This window comes from Adiantum capillus-veneris, chromosome 25, assembly GCF_014529385.1.
Source record: "Adiantum capillus-veneris isolate H3 chromosome 25, ASM1452938v2, whole genome shotgun sequence".
NCBI lineage: Eukaryota > Viridiplantae > Streptophyta > Polypodiopsida > Polypodiales > Pteridaceae > Adiantum > Adiantum capillus-veneris.
Window position 1 is genome coordinate 17,838,392 of NC_140955.1, and position 15,978 is coordinate 17,854,369.

At 45.2% G+C, this 15,978-nt stretch overlaps 1 protein-coding gene across 3 annotated transcripts in view; it reads left to right on the forward strand.

The window, feature by feature from the left end:
• Nucleotides 1-15,978, forward strand: part of LOC147424501 (uncharacterized) — a 191,214-nt gene that overhangs the window by 133,966 nt on the left and 41,270 nt on the right. For all 3 annotated transcript variants that reach the window (XM_086499767.1, XM_086499766.1, XM_086499768.1), the window contains exons 6-7: nt 11,846-11,963; nt 12,179-12,260. In XM_086499767.1, coding sequence (XP_086355893.1) covers nt 11,846-11,963; nt 12,179-12,260 — 200 coding nt within the window. The remainder of the gene's footprint in view (nt 1-11,845; nt 11,964-12,178; nt 12,261-15,978) is intronic.

Consider the following 15,978-nt stretch of genomic DNA (forward strand, 5'->3'; position numbering starts at 1 on the left):
TGAATCCTCCTCACAATCTGCAACTGTCCGCTTGCACAACAAAGCCTCTTCTGATGGTCTCCATAGCCACTTGCCCCTCTGCAAGCTTAGGCGATTCCAACCGACGCTCACAAACTGTTCCATTCGGTTGGCAGGCACATGCACTTTGGCCAGCCATCTCCAGCTCGCCATTTCGCTGAGCACAGATACACACGCATGGGCCTCAAAGCACTGCCTGCATCAATTTCAGCTCTCTCTCTCTCTCTCTCTCTCTCTCTCTCTCTCTCTCTCTCTCTCTCCCCCTCAACCGTTTTTTGACCTAGTAGACAGCAGTCCACTCTTTTGATCATAACTTCTTCATCCGAACTCCGATTTGGGTGATCTATAGCCTCAATCGAAGAGCACGAAGTCCTCTATGCATTGATGTAAAGACAGAAATTTTCAGAGTTATGGAAGGCGTTTCTGTAGCAGCATTTCCGAAGTGAACAGGTTCAACAAAATTGATTCTCATCTCCTATTTTACATACAATGTCTTCCGGCACTCGCAAGGGTTCTTCTTCTTCAACAAGGTCCACAACCATTGTGGAAAATGATCCAAAATCTCCTAAGTGTGGAGATAGCAACACAACCACCCACCCAACGACATCGGAAACCATGATCATGGCGTACTTGGTATCATTGCAAGAGACCGTAAACAAACAAGGCGAAGACTTACCAGCACTTGCAAGGGAGAATGGCACACTAAGAGTACTTGTGGTTGAGAATGAGAATCTCAAGAGGACACTTGAGATGCAAACAACACGTTTGATGCAACTTGAAGAGGAAGTCAAGGAATGTAAACGCTCTCTTGTGGACTTGAATGCTTTGAAGGAGCGAATGAGCAAAGTAGAGCATGGCCATGTATTGAAAGAGGAGAAATTTGACACTATGAGCCGGGTTGTATGCGACATGAAAAATGTATGCACAAACAAGTCTTGGGCTGATGTATGTGGTAGCAATGTGGTTTCTAATTCCTCACTCATGCAAGTTATGGTTCAAACAAAGAATGTTGAGAATGTGGATGTGAAGGAGTTGAAGGAACGGGAGCGACGTTCCAAGAACATTGTTATTCGTGGAATTCCCGAAGAGAAGTTAGAGACACCTCCTTCTCTTGCCATTGTTATTGAAGATTTCTTCAAAACCCACTTTGGCATGTCCGGAGTTATGGTCTATGGAGCACATAGAGTGGGGAAGCAACGAGCTCCTCGCTCGGGAGAACGGCCAATTGTATGCACCATGCCAGATGAGACCAAGCGAAAGATTATCCTTGATAATAGTTGGATCTATTTGAGGATACAAAATGTTTTGTATGTGAAGATCACACTATTAAGCAACAAAATATGCGTCGCAAGGCATATGAAGAAAAGAATAATAAAAAGAAGGAGATCTCTCATGAAGAAAATGTGCCCAAGGAGGAGGCAAGTCTCTCAAGCAAATAGGGATGCGTGACCTATGAGACCGAGTTACAATTGAAAATATGCTTTTGGAATTGTAATGGATACCCATGGAATGCGGGGGTTGGGACTGATGAACTAACAATCAAAGCCGATGTTGTACTTCTTGTTGAAACTTGGGAGCATGATACACAAAGGATTAACGGCTTGGAGGATTACAATGTACATTCATTGATGTGGTCAAAGAATCTCAAGCAACGAAGAGGACAAGGAGGGTTAGCATGTATGGTTAAGAAAGGATTGGAAGATTTTTTATCAATTGTGAAAGATGACAAGTACAAACGTTATGTATGGCTGAAAATTATGACACCAAAAAGAGCACCCATTTTTGTAGCCGGTTGCTACATTCCTCATCATGATTCTCCCTTTTATGCTTGCATGGATAGAGATCAACCATTTTCTAATTTGGAAGAGAACATTGCTCATTTCAAAGGTGAAGGTGATGTTATTGTATTTGGGGATATGAATGCTCGCACAAAAACATTGCAACATGATACTCAACAATTTGATATGCCATACATTTCAAGGGAGTTGGAGGAAGTTCACTTGTATGATCGTACTTCAATGGATGAGAAAGAGCCGGATCACTATCGAAAGTTACTTTTACACATGTGTAATAGCACGGGTATGCTCATTGCCAATGGTGTATCTTTGTGGAGTGGAACCAATGGATTTACATGTAGGAGACATTATGGGAATAGTGTGATTGACTATATGCTACTCTCTGAAGCCATCATGTATCGCATAAAGAGTTTTATGTTTAGTCAATGGACCCCGGAATCCGACCATTGCACCTTATGTATTGACCTTTCATATGGAGAAGCAACTAAGCATGATAATCTCAGCCAAAGGAAAGAGAAGTTATCACTATGTATGGATTTCAAACGGGCACCAATGTACATTGAAATGGTTGAGCAAAAATTATGGATGACAAAGCTTCAATGTGAAGCACCATTGGAAACTAAATGGAAAGCTTTCAAGAAAGCTATTTGTTCTTGTGCGGAAGAATGCTTTGCCATAAAGCATCTCTATGGTATCAACAAAGATAGATCTTGCAAAAGGTGGTTTGATAAAGAATGTCAAGATGCTCGAAAGTCCTTGATAAAGTTTGATGCAACTATGGACAAAGACAACTATCAAAGTCATTTGCATATATACAAGGCATTGATTCAAAAGAAGAGAAGAAGATGGGAAGTAAAGCAACAAGAATTTCAAGTCCAAGAAAAGACACATGCACGTGGAAGATTTTGGAGAAACTTGAGAGGCAAGCGGTTTGAGAATTTTGGTAACTTGAGTCTAGTGGATATGTACACACATTGTAGGCAATTATATGAGCAAGCAAATACTGAAAAAATGTCATTTTATGGTTCACTCCCATGTATAACGTCTTTTTTTACTATTGAGGATGTATGCGGTGGGCTTGAAAAGTTGGCCACTCGCAAAGCGGGAGATCTTCAAGGTATCAAGCGGGAGATGATCAAATGGACAGGAGATTTTAACCATGAGTGGATGTGTGATATGTTCAACCTTGCACTTCAACATGGTATGCCTTATGATTGGAGTACTAATTGAATTAAGCCTTTGCATAAAGGAGGGGATGTAAAGAATGTAAGCAACTACCGGACTATAATGATTGGGTCTCTTATGGCAAAGTTGTTTGGGTGTATAATGGAGATGAAATTGAGTGATTGGGTTGAAGAGAATGACAAGCGTGCAAAGGGACAAGCGGGTTTTCGTCGATGCCATATCACCATTGATCATCTTGTCACTCTTCGTGTTCTCATGGAGGAAAGTCGGTTGAAAGGCAAGCGATTGTATTGTTGTTTTGTGGACTTTAAGAAAGCCTTTGATATGATTCCACGTAACAATTTGTGGAGAAGGATGGAAGAACTCCAAGTGCCAAGTGAGTTTATGCTTGCGGTTTCTCGAATCTATGAGAAGGTGATTTGTCAATTGCGGATGGGAAGAGAAATTTCAGAAATTTTTGTAAGCACTATTGGGGTTAAAAAAGAATGTCCATTGTCACCAACTCTCTTTGGTCTATGCATCGATCGATTGGAACAAATGGTACTTGAATTTATGCAAGAAGAAGGCATTGAAGAGGTCACTATTTGCAATGCGGTAATCATGCTTTTGTTGTATGCGGATGATGTAGTGCTTCTAGCACAGACTTTAGAAGATGCACAAAAGCTTACGGTTGTCCTTGAGAACTTTTGCTTGCATAGTGGGCTGATTGTAAATGAATCCAAAACAAAGGTTATGCTTGTGAAAACCAACCATAAGGAGAAGCCATGCATTGTGTACAACAACGAGACACTTGAAGTTGTTGAGAGCTTAAAGTACCTTGGCCTTGAGGTTCCATCCAATCACAAGTGACATGAATGTGCTATGCGTCGTTTGGAAGCGGGAAAGAGAGCATATTATGCATTTGAGAACATGTGTAATGCGGGAAACATCAAGTGTTGGGTTCTCAAGAAGTATCTTTTTGATGCATTGGTGACACCGGTTCTTCTTTATGGAGTTGAAGTGTGGGGCGGGAGCATCTCAAAGTCTACTTGGAAAGAGTTTGAGAATGTCTAAAAGCGTTTTCTTACAAACTTTCTCCAAGTTAAGACACAAACACCATATATGCTCCTACTTCTTGATTCGGGATCTCTTCCAGTTGAGGTTATGGGCATGGAAAGGTTTGTGGAGTACATGATAAAGATGCGTCAAAACCCCTCACATCGACTTCCTACAATTGCATGGGAAGCAAGCAAAAAAGTTCAAAAGACGCATAAAAGCAAGATCATGAGCACGGGATGGATGCAAGACATAAAGAAGTGGTTTGGGAGATGGGATGCATTACACTTGCTACATGATGCTTCAATTGACTCTCAAGTGAATGAAGCTTTTCTACAACGCGAATGTATTACGGCTTGGGAGAAATCCGGTGGGTCACGCTTCATACATTACACCACCTATAATTCCCCCAACTACAAAACCATGTTCTTCGCTGAGAGAGGAAACCGTATTCACACTTACATGCTTGAGCCTATGCCCTTGTCCGCGATACGCACTATCGCAGCAATTCGGCTTGGCTCCCATTTCCTTTAATGCGAGATAGGGCGTTGGGGCAATGGAGAAGAGTCAAATTGATTGTGCACATTATGCTCACTGCAAGTTCGAGAGTCTGAGTACCACACACTACTAGAGTTCTGAGCTTTTGATCACATCCGAACTTGCTTCTCTCACATTTTCAGCCATAACTTAGACCTACACACTTTCCTCTCCTAGCCAAAGTGTGGGCTCTCCATTGCGACTCTCATCACTACAATTTTGGAGCATCGAGAGTCACTCATCAGCCATACACATACTACATCACATGTAACTTTGGTCCCATAGGTCATATTTGACCTCCGAGGACGATAATAAAATCTCTCTCTCTCTCTCTCTCTCTCTCTCTCTCTCTCTCTCTCTCTCTCTCTCTCTCTCTCTCTCTCTCTCTCTCTCTCTCTCTCTCTGCTGTTGCTGGCCCCCCCTCTCGCTCTGTTGCCCCTGCGCTGCGGCTGCCCCTGCCCCTCGTGCTCCCTGCCCGCCCTCGCGTTTCTCCCCCCTGCTGCTCCCGCACCATCTCTCTCTCTCTCGCTCTCTCCCGCACCCCCTCTCTCTCTCGCGTTGCCCGCCCCGCTCCCTCTCTCTATCGCGCTGAGCCCCCCCCGCGTCTATCGCACGCCCCCAAACCCCCCCCCCCCCCCCCCCTCCCTTGCTTCAATTGACTCTCAAGTGAATGAAGCTTTCTACAACGCGAATGTATTACGCTTGGGAGAAATCCGGTGGGTCACGCTTCATACATTACACCACCTATAATTCCCCCAACTACAAAACCATGTTCTTCGCTGAGAGAGGAAACCGTATTCACACTTACATGCTTGAGCCTATGCCCTTGTCCGCGATACGCACTATCGCAGCAATTCGGCTTGGCTCCCATTTCCTTTAATGCGAGCTAAGGCGTTGGGGCAATGGAGAAGAGTCAAATTGATTGTGCACATTATGCTCACTGCAAGTTCGAGAGTCTGAGTACCACACACTACTAGAGTTCTGAGCTTTTGATCACATCCGAACTTGCTTCTCTCACATTTTCAGCCATAACTTAGACCTACACACTTTCCTCTCCCAGCCAAAGTGTGGGCTCTCCATTGCGACTCTCATCACTACAATTTTGGAGCATCGAGTGTCACTCATCAGCCATACACATACTACATCACATGTAACTTTGGTCCCATAGGTCATATTTGACCTCCGAGGACGATAATAAAATCTCTCTCTCTCTCTCTCTCTCTCTCTCTCTCTCTCTCTCTCTCTCTCTCTCTCTCTCTCTGTGCTGTTGCTGGCCCCCCCTCCCTCTGTTGCCCCTGCGCTGCGGCTGCCCCTGCCCCTCGTGCTCCCTGCCCGCCACTGTCCCGCCCTCGCGTTTCTCTCCCTGCTGCTCCCGCACTATCTCTCTCTCTCTCGCGCTCTCCCGCACCCCCTCTCTCTCTCGCGTTGCCCGCCCCGCTCCCTCTCTCTATCGCGCTGAGCCCCCCCCGCGTCTATCGCACGCCCCCAAACCCCCCCCCCCCCCCCCCCCCCCCCCCCCTTCCCCCCCCCCCCCCCCCCCCTTGTCTATCGCACCCTCTCCTCAGTCTATCGCCCCCTCGTCAATCTTTCGCGTGCCCCCCCCCCCCCACCCCCCGACCCCTCTCCTCAGCCCATCTATCGCTCCTCTCTCTCTCTCTCTCTCTCTCTCTCTCTCCCCTCTTTTTCCCCCCTCCTCTGTCTATCGCGAAACCCCCCCCCCCCCCCTCTCTCGTCAGCCCATCTATCGCTCCTCTCTCTCTCTCTCTCTCTCTCTCTCTCTCCCCTCTTTTTTTCCCCCTCCTCTGTCTATCGCGAAACCCCCCCCCCCCCCCCCTCTCTCGTCAGCCCATCTATCGCTCCTCTCTCTCTCTCTCTCTCTCTCTCTCTCTCTCTCTCTCTCTCTCTCTCTGATTCTTTGGGCCTCACGGAAATGGATCCACTTGAAGAAGACCCTGCACAGGACACAGAAGCCGCCAATGTCTCACTTGTTTGCAAGCCGCGAGCAAAGGCAACCTTCATGCTCACGAATAAGCGGATGGCGCAGATGGAGAGGGAAATGAAGAAATGGAAAACAGAGATGGAAGGATGGTGGAAGGAGAAGGCCAACCTCCTATAGATGGTCTTCAATGAAGGCGCACAGTGGAAGAAGGAGAAAGAGAGCCTTAACTCAGAAAGACAGACACTCAAAGAAGAAGTATCAACCCTCAAACAGGAGAACCCAAACGCCGAGATACGGGTACTCAAAAAAGAAGTCTTAGCCCTTAAACAGGAGCTTGCTGATAGAGTAAGCAATGGACTAGAGGAAGGCGAATTTCAACCCTCGATAATTGATGAAATCAAGGAAATTAAGGAACAAGTAAGGATGATCACAGAGGAAGAGAAGCTGAGTGCGGCAAAGACATCTTCATGGGCGGAGATGATAACAAGGACACAGAAAAAGACGGACGAGGCTGAAAAATGGATCGAGGCCGCCAAGAAAGCGAAAGGTCAAGAAACTCCTTGTACACCGACGCTTATTTACATGACTCTCGAAGAGGAACAAAGAAGGCGGATGCGAGCAGTGCATGTGAGAGTGACCGGTCTCAAGGACATAAACAACGTGGAGAAAGAGGTCACAAGCCTTACATCCATGATGGGGATGGAAAAGCCTTTGCACACAAAGGCATGGAGGGTTGGTAAGAAAAGTGATGGCCCGGGAGAGTCTTCAAAGGGGAGAGCTCTCATACTACGCTTCCCCTCGTCGGAAGAGAAGAAGGAATTCTTGAGAAACAGGCCTACTCTCAAAAAGACAGGTATTTTCCTCGGTGATGACCCGACCCTCTCACAGCTCGCACATATGAGAGGTAATGCCAGAGATTACAGCGGCAAGGGAGAAGGGAAAGATAGCCTTTTACAGAGATGGACGGGTGGTGATTTTAGAGCGGTGTACTGCATGACGGTGCGAGACCTATGGGACCCCACTTAAGATGGCTACCTGGAACTCTAATGGGTCTATGAGGTTGGACGTGGGCGCATTTGAGGAGAGTTTCAAAGACAAGGATATTGTGTTCTTCTCAGAGACTCATCAGGCCCTGGGACAGGTAATGCCACATGTGGTGGGATACAGATGGGAAACAGCTCATAGGGCAAATGCGAGATCTGAGCACGGGAGTAGAGGTTCAGTAGGAGTAGCAGTGCTATTCAGAGAGGAACTACAACCATTACTGCATATTGTACGAAGAGATGATCATGCTAGATATATGTGGGTGAGACTGAGAGCTGACACAGGTCGATTCCTATATATTGCCATATGTTACTTTCCTCCCGGTACATCAATGTATGCCGCATCCAGAGGGCAGTCGCCTTTCTCTATCCGAGATGGTGACATTTGGGAGTTTTCAAGGGATGGTGATATCATTCTCCTAGGGGACTTCAATGCCAGAACGGGTAACTCGCAGACAGTCTTCTACGACACCTCAGATGAGGTGCTTCGAGAGCTGGATGCGGGTGAGTTAGCGCTTGACAGATGCTCAGATGACAGAGAGCAAACGGAGTATGGGAGATACCTCATGGAAATGACGACCACACATGGATTAGCCATACTTAATGGCTTACAGCTATTTCCTGGAGCAGCCGGTTTCACATGCTTTTCACATAGACATGGGGCCAGTACAGTAGATTATGTTATGGCATAACCGAGCTTTATCCCCTGCATTCAGGATTTCACAGTGGGAGCCAGGCCAGTGGGCATAGCAGTAGATCATGCCCTATTGACACTGTCCGTTAAATTTCAGTATAGTACAACCCAGACACCAAGAGCCAGGCCACACACCCGCTATACATTTACACCAGAGACTGATTTCGTTTATACAGAGGAGATCTGGGACCGTCTATTGGAAGGCATAGCTGGCAGAAATGGTACAGGCCTCTTAGTGGAGGACTGCACCAATATACTGATTGAGACACTGCATGGGGCTGCATCAGTGGCATATCCACACACTCAGCCGGGTAAGAGACAACGTGTTGGGAGCATGCCCCAGAATAGTTGGTATGATGAGGAATGCAGAGAGATGAGGGCACAACTTCAGAGGGATCTTCTGTTAGGAGTCATCACTTACAAACAGTCTCGGATTGCTTTCCGACGCCTTGTGCGACGGAAGAAGCGAGCTTACCTAGCTCAGATGGAGCAAGACTTATATCAGATGTTCTTGAGTAGGGACTCAGGAGAGGCATGGAGGCTCTTCCATGAGCACTCTCCTCCCCCAGTGATTACTTCACCTGATGTGTGGGGCCAATATGCGACATCATTATATACGGTTCCGAGACAGGAACCCCTTCTAGACCCTACCAAGCCTTGCCCAACTACGAGCACTTTCTTTACGCCTAAGATGGTACGAAGGGCCATCGACAGGATGAGGACCGGGAAGGCATATGATCATGACGGTCTATTAGCGGAGCACTTTATACATGCCAAGGATATGTTGATGGAGGTTCTCGGAGTGTTGTTCAATCGTGCCATGTGTGAGGGATTACCTGAGACCTGGAGGTTGTCTGATATTGTGTCCATCTTCAAGGCTGGTGACCCTACAGATCCTGGGAATTACCGCACTATTATGGTTGGGCACACGTTGGCACGATTGTATGCATCTATTCTGGAGCAACACCTGAGTAGCTGGGTAGAGGGCGAGGGTGTACGAGCAAAGGGTCAGGCCGGCTTCAGGAGGGGTTTCTCCACTCTTGATCATATTCTGACACTCAGGGCCATCATTGAGGAGGGCAGAGCACATGGGAGACGGATCTATTGTAGCTTTGTGGATTTTCGCAAAGCATTTGACATGGTACCAAGGGCTCGATTGATGCGCAGACTGCAAGAGATGGGGGTGCCCATAGAGGTAATTTGGGGGATAATGGCTTTGTACAAATCAATGGTGGGACATGTACGCACTCCAGAAGGGGTATCTGATTTAGTTCACTCTACTATTGGAGTGAAACAAAGTTGCCCATTGTCTCCTACTCTATTCGGTATGTATGTGGATGAGGTGTCTGATTACATTGACAGAAAGGGTGACAGGGGTGCCCAGTTGGCAGGGACGTGGATCTCATTGTTGCTTTATGCTGATGATATTGTACTGATATCTGACTCACCAGAAGGTATGCAACGACATCTGGCCGCACTATGCAGTTTTGCAGAGGATAGTGGCCTGGGTGTAAACCTAGGTAAAACAAAGGTTATGGTGTTTAACACCACACCACAATGGGTCAGGAGATCAGTACCTACTTTCAAATATGGTCAGGAGATTGTGGAGTATACAGATATACATACACTTACCTGGGGGTAGTCTTCACGGGGCCGAGTTTTTCTTTGAGAAGAGTAGCAGAGACTAGACTAACTAGAGCCGGTGCGGCTCTGGGAGGAATGGAGAGGATGTGTTCACAAGTTCAGTTCCAAGAACCTAGGACAAAGTTATGGCTCTTTGATACTTTGGTAGCCTCTACTATGTTATATGGGGTGCAGGTTTGGGGACCTTCTATAGGCCAGGATGGGTGGAGGCGTATTGATAATCCCCTTGTATCTATGATCTCTTAGCTGATTAGAGCCAAGGTACCGCATGATATCATTCGAGCGGAATTAGCTGCCCCCCCTATGGAGATTGAGGCGCTCACAAGATCGGTCTCCTTAGTACACAGTCTATGGGATACTACCAGAGACAGATATGCCAGGGTGGCTCTAGAGTCTTCCAGACAATTATCTTTTAATGGGGATACATCATGCTGGTATGCTCAGATGACATCATGGTTTCAGACACATGGTTTCACCATGGATAGGTTGCCTCCTTTTCAATACTCTCTTCAGGCACCCTTGAGGTCTCTGACACAGGTTGAGATTAATAGACTCATCTGTCAGGATTTGATCCAGCTGGACACGAGAAGGACATGGATAGAGCCGTTACAAGAGTTGGGCACAAAGATGGCTTTCTATAGAGAGCATCTTCTCCACCTCGCGGGGGATGGGTTTGTGATTCGACCTAGCTATATGGACACGCATCTTTCGCATGGTTTGCGGTGTGCCATTGGCCAGATACGCACGTCCTCACATCAGCTCGAGATTGAGATTGGCAGATTGAGAAGGACACCGGCAGATAACAGAATATGAGGCTTATGCCATCTAGAGCTAGAGACAGAAGTACACTACATATGTCATTGCACAATGTACTATGAGATACGAGGTCGTTTTCACTGTCTATTCAGAGAAGGTTTTGGGCCTCTATCTAGGGTCATGAGTTATGAGGATCAAAGATGTTTTGGGCTTTATCTACTTGAGTTACACAAGCATAGAGGAACCTTACTGAGGAGAGGTGAAGAGAGACATCCCCAGAGACAGATCACAGATTTCTTTACACTAGATACTGTACACCCAGAAGAACAGACAGAGGAGCAACCGGCGACGGTGGAGAGGTCTACCCGCACTACTGGCATTCTCATAGACAGAGCATTGGAGCTAGGGAGATCTAGACGACCCCGAGGGAGGAGAGGAGCTACACAATTTCGAAGGAGGCTATGGCAAAGGATTCGAGCCATACTTTTTCGTCGTCCAGAGTGCAGATGAAGATGGATCTCTACTCCCCTCCCATATTGTCTTCACATTGCTCTGCTTAGTTTAGGATCCCGCAGTATTTATATTTTGTTATCCTAGTTTAATTTATTTTGTTAATCTGACTTTGTATCAAATACACCGCATTGTAACTTTCTGGTCTTATAGGTCACTTTGGCCTTTTGAAGACGTTAATATAACATTTCATTTCTCTCTCTCTCTCTCTCTCTCTCTCTCTCTCTCTCTCTCTCTCTCTCTCTCTCTCTCTCGCTCGCCTGTGTCACCGGCGATGCAGGGTACACCAGCCGGAGCTAGCAGCTTCAGCCACGTGTCTGAGGGGGGGGGGAGGTGGGGGGGGGGGGGGAGGGGAGGGACCGGAATAGATAAGGTGTCACATGTTGTAGCACTTCCCAAATGAAATTTTTATAAGGGAATAGTTTACAATTGCACATTGCTTGTGAAGCAGGGGCACACAAATTTTGAATTGTCTTCTTTGTTCTGTATTGTCTTTGAGTCTGTCAACCTTTTTGACAAGTGACACATCCAGAGATTTTGTTGATGATGTTTGTTGACGTGCAAGTTAATCTTGTCGTTTATTGTGTATTAGACCCGAGTCTTTTAAAAGTCTGTTGGTTACAATGCAACTCTTTCTTGATATATAATATGTTAGTCAATTGTTCTAACTGGGCATGTCTGTTTTCAGGCACTTTCGTTGATACGGTTGCAACACTATCACCTACCAGACATTTTATAATTCATGCTCGTAAAGCTATTCTTAAAGGGATCAGCCCCGAAGCGAATCGCAAAATCCCCCCCTTAAAGTTAGTTGTTTTCTGGTCCATGAGCTAAAGTGCTGATCATTGGCTTTTTTTTTTCTGGTCGAGTCCTAATTCAGCTGTTTTCAAAAAATAATGGGGTTTCACAATGTCCTTACAAGAGTGCCAATTTATAGTAACACACATGTGATGTTTGCAAAGTCAATATGAATGTGCGTGAAAGAAAAATAGCCTTTTCTGATTAGGAAAGGATTCTGCAGGTATGAATATGTTTTCTCCTTGATTCGGGATTTCCCCCATATAAAGTTCACAATAAATGGAGGTATCGTTGCAGTTGGCCAGGTAAGGAAGATACCTCTTATAGTTTAACGGTGTCCAGGTATGCTTATGAGTGAATAAAGAAAACTTCAATGCTCATCAGTGTCTATCTTTTCTGTACATAGCCTGCAAGTCCTCTCAGCTCAAGGGATGAGTGCAGCTGGGCCAATGTCAAATTTGTAATCTGTGTGATGATTCTTTGATCTGTCTAATTGCATGTGGCATATTTACGTTCATGTATCCTGGCCAGTATTTATTCCATAGGTAACGCTCCCCCTATGGGTTCTGTACTGTGGTGTTTTTTGGGCTTTTTCCCTACACATAGTTCCTGTATGTGTCCTTCAGGCACTTTTGGGCTATCTCAGGGCTTCCTTTCTTACCATGCCCGTTTATAGGATTTTGACCATCTTCCCATAAGGGAGAGGCTATAGGGTCCACTCTGAGACATTGGACCAGGTACAGAATCCCTGGACTTCGGCAGAGCTTAATGTTATTTATACAAATGGAGGCGGGTGGATCTAACTAGTCTGGTCGTGGGGCTAGCTGTCATAGTTTCAGCTGCATATTGAAGAGATTGGTATAAGTAGCTTGGGAGTTGTTTTGAGTGGGGGTGGATTATGTCCAGTTGTGTGTACAGCTCCACTAGTTGATTGAGTCTTCATCCGTCTCTTGTGAAAAGTCCTCCTCGGTCAGCTTTCTTCCTACAACACATGTAGGTAACATTTAACAGAGTGTTCTCTATTGGGCTTCTAGGACACTATTTTTTTACGGCGGAGCAGGACATATGGAAGTTGGCTGCACATGGAGAGTGGAGCATCCAGAGCGTAAACAACAAACATATGATCAGGAGAGGCAGGCAAACAGGTACTAGAAGGTCAGGGACAGAGAGAGCTGGTAGAAGAGAAGCAAAGAAAATGAGAAGGCGACAGAGGCAGACAAAGAAGCCTTCAGTTTTACAGGTTTATAGAAACAAGATCCTATTCCCCCTAAGGCTTTTCCCTCTTCAGCAGCTATACTACTTGCTTCTCTATCGGGCTTCTAGGGATGTTATTGTATCTTCATGCAGTTCGAAGAGAGATAATATTCCTCTTGTTGTGATCATAAAACAATATTAGAGAGAGAGAGAGAGAGAGAGAGAGAGAGAGAGAGAGAGAGAGAGAGAGAGAGAGAGAGAGAGAGAGAGAGAGAAGAAGAAGAGGATTTTAGCGTCATAGGAAACTATCCCAAGAGACCTCAAACTTTCAAAGATCTATCCGACGAGAGAGAGAGAGAGAGAGAGAGAGAGAGAGAGAGAGAGAGAGAGAGAGAGAGAGAGAGAGATTTTATTATCGTCCTCGGAGGTCAAATATGACCTATGAAACCAAAGTTACATGTGATGTAGTATGTGTATGTATGGCTGATGAGTGACTCTCGATGCTCCAAAATTGTGGTGATGAGAGTCACAATGGAGAGCCCACACTGTGGCTGGGAGAGGAAAGTGTGTAGGTCTAGTCATGGCTGAAAATGTGAGAGAAGCAAGTTCGGATGTGACCAAAAGCTGAGCACTCTAGTAGTGTGTGGTACTCAGACTCTCGAACTTGCAGTGAGCATAATGTGCACAGTCGATTTGACTCTTCTCCATTGCCCCAACGCCCTGTCTCGCATCGAAGGAAATGGGAGCTAAGCCGAATGGCGCTGCGATAGTGCGTATCGCCAACAAGGGGATAGGCTCAAGCATGTAAGTGTGAGTACGGTTTCCTCTTTCAGTGAAGAACATGGTTTTGTAGTTGGGGGCAATATGGGTGGTGTAATGTATGAAGCGTGACCCACCGGATTTCTCCCAAGCCGTAATACATTGGCATTGTAGAAAAACTTCATTCACTTGGGAGTCAATTGAAGCATCATATAGCAAGTGTAATGCATCCCATCTCCCAAACCACTTCTTTATGTCTTGCATCCATCCCGTGCTCAAGATCTTGCTTTTATGCGTCTTTTTGAACTTTTTTGCTTGCTTCCCATGCAATTGTAGGAAGTCGATGTGAGGGGTTTTGACGCATCTTTATCATGTACTCCACAACCCTTTCCATGCCCATAACCTCAATTGGAAGAGATCCCAACTCAAGAAGTAGGAGCATATATGGTGTTTGTGTCTTAATTTGGAAAAAGCTTCTAAGAAAACGCTTTTGGACATTCTCAAACTCTTTCCAAGTAGACTTTGAGATGCTCCCACCCCACACTTCAACTCCATATAGAAGAACCGGTGTCACCAATGCATCAAAAAAGTACTTATTGAGAACCAAACACTTGATGTTTCCCGCATTACACATGTTCTCAAATGCATAATATGCTCTCTTTCCCGCTTTCAAACGACGCATAGCACATTCATGCCACTTGTGATTGGACGGAACCTCAAGCCCGAGGTACTTAAAGCTCTCGACAACTTCAAGTGTCTCATTGTTGTACACAATGCATGGCTTCTCCCTACGGTTGGTTTTTACAAGCATAACCTTTGTTTTGGATTCATTCACAATTAGCCCACTATGCAAGCAAAAGTTCTCAAGGACGACCATAAGCTTTTGTGCATCTTCTAAAGTCTGTGCTAGAAGCACTACATCATCTGCATACAACAAAAGCATGATTAACACATTGCAAATAGTGACCTCTTCAATGTCTTCTTCTTGCATAAAGTCGAGAACCATTTGTTCCAATTGATCGATGCATAGACCAAAGAGAGTTGGTGACAACGAACATCCTTGTTTAACCCCAATAGTGCTTACAAAAATTTCTGAAATTTCTCTTCCCATGTATAATTGACAAATCACCTTCTCATAGATTCGAGAAACCGCAAGGATAAACTCACTTGGCACTTGAGTTCTTCCATCCTTCTCCACAAATTGTTACATGGAATCTTATCAAAGGCTTTTTTAAAGGCCACAAAACAATAATACAATCGCTTGCCTTTCAACCGACTTTCCTTCATGAGAACACGAAGATTGACAAGATGATCAATGGTGCTATGACATCAACGAAAATCCGCTTGTCCTTTTGCATGCTTGTCATTCTCTTCAACCCAATCACTCAATTTCATCTCCATTATGCACCCAAACAACTTTTCCATAAGAGACCCAATCATTATAGTCCGGTAGTTGTTTGTATTCTTTACAACCCCTCCTTTATGCAAAGGCTTAACTCAATTAGTACTCCAATCATAAGGTATACCATGTTGAAGTGCAAGGTTGAACATATCACACATCCACTCATGGGTAAAATCTCCCGTTTATTTGGTCATCTCCGGCTTGATACCTTGAAGATCTCTCGCTTTGCAAGTGGCCAACTTTTTGAGCCCACCGCATATATCCTCAATAGTAAAAAAAAGAGGGCATACATAAGAGTGAACCATAAAATGACATTTTTTCCGCACTTGCTTGCTCATATAATTGCCTACAATGTGTGTACATATCTACAAGACGCAAATTACCAAAACTCTTACTCGCTTGTCTCTCAAGTCTCTCCAAAATCTTCCATATTCATGTGTCTTTTCTTGGACTTGAAAAAGTTGTTGCTTTACTTCTCATCTTTTTCTCTTCTTTTGAATCAATGCCTTTTATGTATGTAAATGACTTTGATAGTTATCTTTGTCCATAGTTGCATCAAGATTTATCAAGGACTTTCGAGCATATTGATATTCTTTATCAAACCACCTATTGTGTGATTTATCTTTGTTGATACCATGGAGATGCTTTATGGCAAAGCATTCTTCGGC